Below are 3,738 nucleotides of genomic sequence, written 5' to 3'. Positions count from 1 at the left end.
ATGGATCAGGGAAATGACACCAGAGTGAAAGAATTTATCTTTCTGGGAATTACTCAGTCCCGAGAACTGAGCTGGATCTTATTTATCTTGCTGTTTTTGGTGTACATGACAACTCTGATGGGAAACCTCCTCATCATGGTTACAGTTACCTGTGAATCTCACCTTCACACGCCCATGTACTTCCTGCTCCGCAACCTGTCTGTTCTTGACATCTGCTTTTCCTCCATCACAGCTCCTAAGGTCCTGATTGATCTTCTATCAGAGAGAAAAACCATCTCGTTCAGTGGCTGTGTCACTCAGATGTTCTTCTTCCACCTTCTTGGGGGAGCAGACGTTTTTTCTCTCTCCGTGATGGCGTTTGACCGCTACATAGCCATCTCCAAGCCCCTGCACTATATGACCATCATGAGTAGGGGACGATGCACAGCCCTCATCGTGGCTTCCTGGGTGGGGGGCTTTGTCCACTCCATAGCACAGATTTCTCTATTGCTCCCACTCCCTTTCTGTGGACCCAATGTTCTTGACACTTTCTACTGCGATGTTCCCCAGGTCCTCAAACTTGCCTGCACTGACACTTTCACTCTGGAGCTCCTGATGATTTCAAACAATGGGTTAGTCAGTTGGTTTATATTCTTCTTTCTCCTCGTATCTTACACGGTCATCTTGATGATGCTGAGGTCTCACACTGGGGAAGGCAGGAGGAAAGCCATCTCCACCTGCACCTCCCACATCACTGTGGTGACCCTCCATTTTGTGCCCTGCATCTATGTCTATGCCCGGCCCTTCACTGCCCTCCCCACAGACACCGCCATCTCTGTCACCTTCACTGTCATCTCCCCTTTGCTCAATCCTGTAATCTACACGCTGAGGAATCAGGAAATGAAGTTGGCCATGAGGAAACTAAAGAAACGGCTAGGACAATCAGAAAGAGTTTTAACTCAACAAGGATAAGATAGTACCCATATTTAAAATAGACATTAAATTTCGCTTTCTCAAAATGGGAAAAGAGCATGTTCATGCCCAAAATAAAGAGATACCTATGGCTACCATCGAGTCCTAAAAGAAGTTGTTCGATAGTATGTGCTGGGGACCACGTGGGTGATACTGCTTTAAGACAAAATCCGTTCAAGTCTTTCCCTACTCACTTTCAATTATTCATTCCACAAATTTTTATAGAACATACACTATATGCCTGAAAGTACTGGGATTCAGATTGCTGCAAAAAGATTACATGTAGTCACCTTCCTGGAGGCATAACCCAAAATACTTTTTAAAAAATATAACCAGGCTGGGCGTGGTGACTCATGCCTGTAATCCTAGCACTTTGGGAGGCTGAGGCAGGCAGATCACCTGAGGTCGGGAGTTCGAGACCAGCCTGACCAACATGGAGAAACTCAGTCTCTACTGAAAATACAAAGAAAAATAGGCCAGGCGTGGTGGCGCATGCCTGTAATCCCAGCTACTCAGAAGGCTGAGGCAGGAGAATCACTTGAACCCAGGAGGCAGAGGTTGCAGTGAGCTGAGATCGCATCATTGCACTCCAACCTGGGCAACAAGAGCAAAACTCCATCTCAAAAGAAATAAAGAAAATAAAAAATAAATAAAGTGCTAGGGAAACTGTTGCCACGATGTTACTTGAGAGTTTCCAAAGACATTTAACAGCCAGTAGACATTTTCAAGGGGGAAAAGATAAGAAAAGAACAATACAAACAAAGAAAACAACATGTACATGTCCATATGAGGTGTCTTATGCCTGTAATCCTAGCACTTTGGGAGGCTGAGGTGGAGAGATCGCTTGAGCCCAAGAGTTCAAGACCAGCCTGGGCAACTTAGTGAAACCTCATCTCTACAAAAAATCATAATAATAGGCCCGGCGCGGTGGCTTATGCCTGTAATCCCAGCACTTTGGGAGACCGAGGCAGGCAGATCACGAGGTCAGGAGATCGAGACCATCCTAGCTAACACAGTGAAACCCTGTCTCTACTCAAAATACAAAAATAACATTAGCCAGGCATGGTGGTGGGTGCCTGTAGTCCTAACTACTGGGGAGGCTGAAGCGGGAGAATGGCGTGAACCTGGGAGGCTGAGCTTGCAGTGAGCCGAGATCGCACCACTGCACTCCAGCCTGGGCAACAGAGCAAGACTCTATCTCAAAAATAATAATAATAATAATAAATAAAAATTAGCCAGACATAATAGTGCATGCCTGTAGTCCCAGCTACTCGAGAGACTGAGGCAGAAGAGGTTGAGACTGCAGTGAGCCATGTTCACTTTACTGCACTCCAGCCTGGGCGACAGATCAAGACCCTGTCAAAAAAAAAAAAAAAAGAAAAGAAAAGACAAAAAGAAACCAGCATGTGCACAGGAAGAAAATGAAGCGAGATTGTGCCACATTTGTGCAACCATGAACTCAGTGTAGCCATGGTGTAATACACTCTTGGGGTGAATATTGGCACTGGACCTTTAAAAGAAAAGTTGGGAAGAATAACTCCATTTATGACCACCTGAACAAAGCAAGCCCATGATTTCTGTTGAGGAGACAGAATCCCCAATTCACTTCAAGGACATAATTTCCTCCTAGGAGAAGGAGATAATGCTGTTAGTGAGAGTGTTCATAAAGAAGAATCATTGTTGAGGCTGTGGACAGCTCCTTTGATTGTGTGGGAAAAAAATGAGCAAAGGCAGATGCCAAGTTCTCACATGGGAAGCAACTGACTGCCCATTATATAGCAGGATTAGCCAGACCCAAATTTCCCATTGTTTCTGTACATAGGGATCTCACCACTCCTTTACCTGTGCCACTCAATCTATTAAAAGGTAAAGAAAGGGTATAAAAAGCAGGATCGTTTAATCAGTGAACCTGAGAATTTTCGTCTCTGTTGTGAAAGAGACAAGGATAATGCTAGGAGATTTCTCTGACAATCCAACTGATATTCTGCTAAGATCTATTGACTTCACTGTACCGTGATCCCCACTATGATAAAGCTCAAGCCAAAGCAGCTGGCACACATTTATCAATCAGCGTAGGCCAACCATTGCAACGAAAGCATCCACAGTCTAAGCAGTTAGCCACAACAACAGTTTACTTCTTACTCATGTCACAGACCAATGCTGATCTGCGGAAAGAGGGCTCAGTGCCACACTGTCATTCAGAAATGCAGGTTTCTTCTGTCTTGGGCTCCACATTCTCTAGATTCTCAGAATCCTGTCCATGATCCAGCAGATGGAGCAAGGGAGAGAGAATTAAGAATAAGTGATTCTCCTGCCTCAGCCTCTTGAATAGCTGGGACTACAGACATGCACCACCATGTCTGGCTAATTTTGGTTTGTTTTTGTTTTTTTTTTTTTTTCATAGAGATGAGGTCTCACTAAGTTGCCCAGGCTGGTTCAAACTCTTGGGCTCAAATGATCCCTCCATCTCAGCTTCCCAAAATGCTAGAATTACAGGCATGAGACACCTCGCCTGGACATGTTCGTGCTGTCTTGGGCTCCACATTCTCTAGATCCTCATAGTCCTGTTCACGCAGCCAGCAGATAGAGAAAGGGAGAGAGAATTAAGAATTATGGGGAAGGCGCCGGGCACAGTAGCTCACGCCTGTAATCCCAGCACTTTGGGAGGCCGAGGCAGGTGGATCACCTGAGGTCGGGAGTTCAAGACCAGCCTGACCAACATGGAGAAACCCTGTCTCTACTAAAAATACAAAATTAGCCAGGGTGGTGGCACATGCCTGTAATCCC

The 3,738-nt window shown here is 45.4% G+C and overlaps 1 protein-coding gene across 1 annotated transcript; it reads left to right on the top strand.

The window, feature by feature from the left end:
- Window positions 1–951, top strand: LOC105530738 (olfactory receptor 4D9). The gene has a single exon (XM_011968404.1). It carries the CDS (start codon window positions 1–3, stop codon window positions 949–951), a length of 951 nt encoding a protein of 316 aa, XP_011823794.1.
- Window positions 952–3,738: the final 2,787 nt, after the last annotated feature.

This window comes from Mandrillus leucophaeus, unplaced genomic scaffold (genome assembly GCF_000951045.1).
Source record: "Mandrillus leucophaeus isolate KB7577 unplaced genomic scaffold, Mleu.le_1.0 Scaffold842, whole genome shotgun sequence".
NCBI lineage: Eukaryota > Metazoa > Chordata > Mammalia > Primates > Cercopithecidae > Mandrillus > Mandrillus leucophaeus.
Note: the sequence above shows the minus strand (reverse complement) of the source record. Positions and strands in the feature narration are given on the sequence as shown.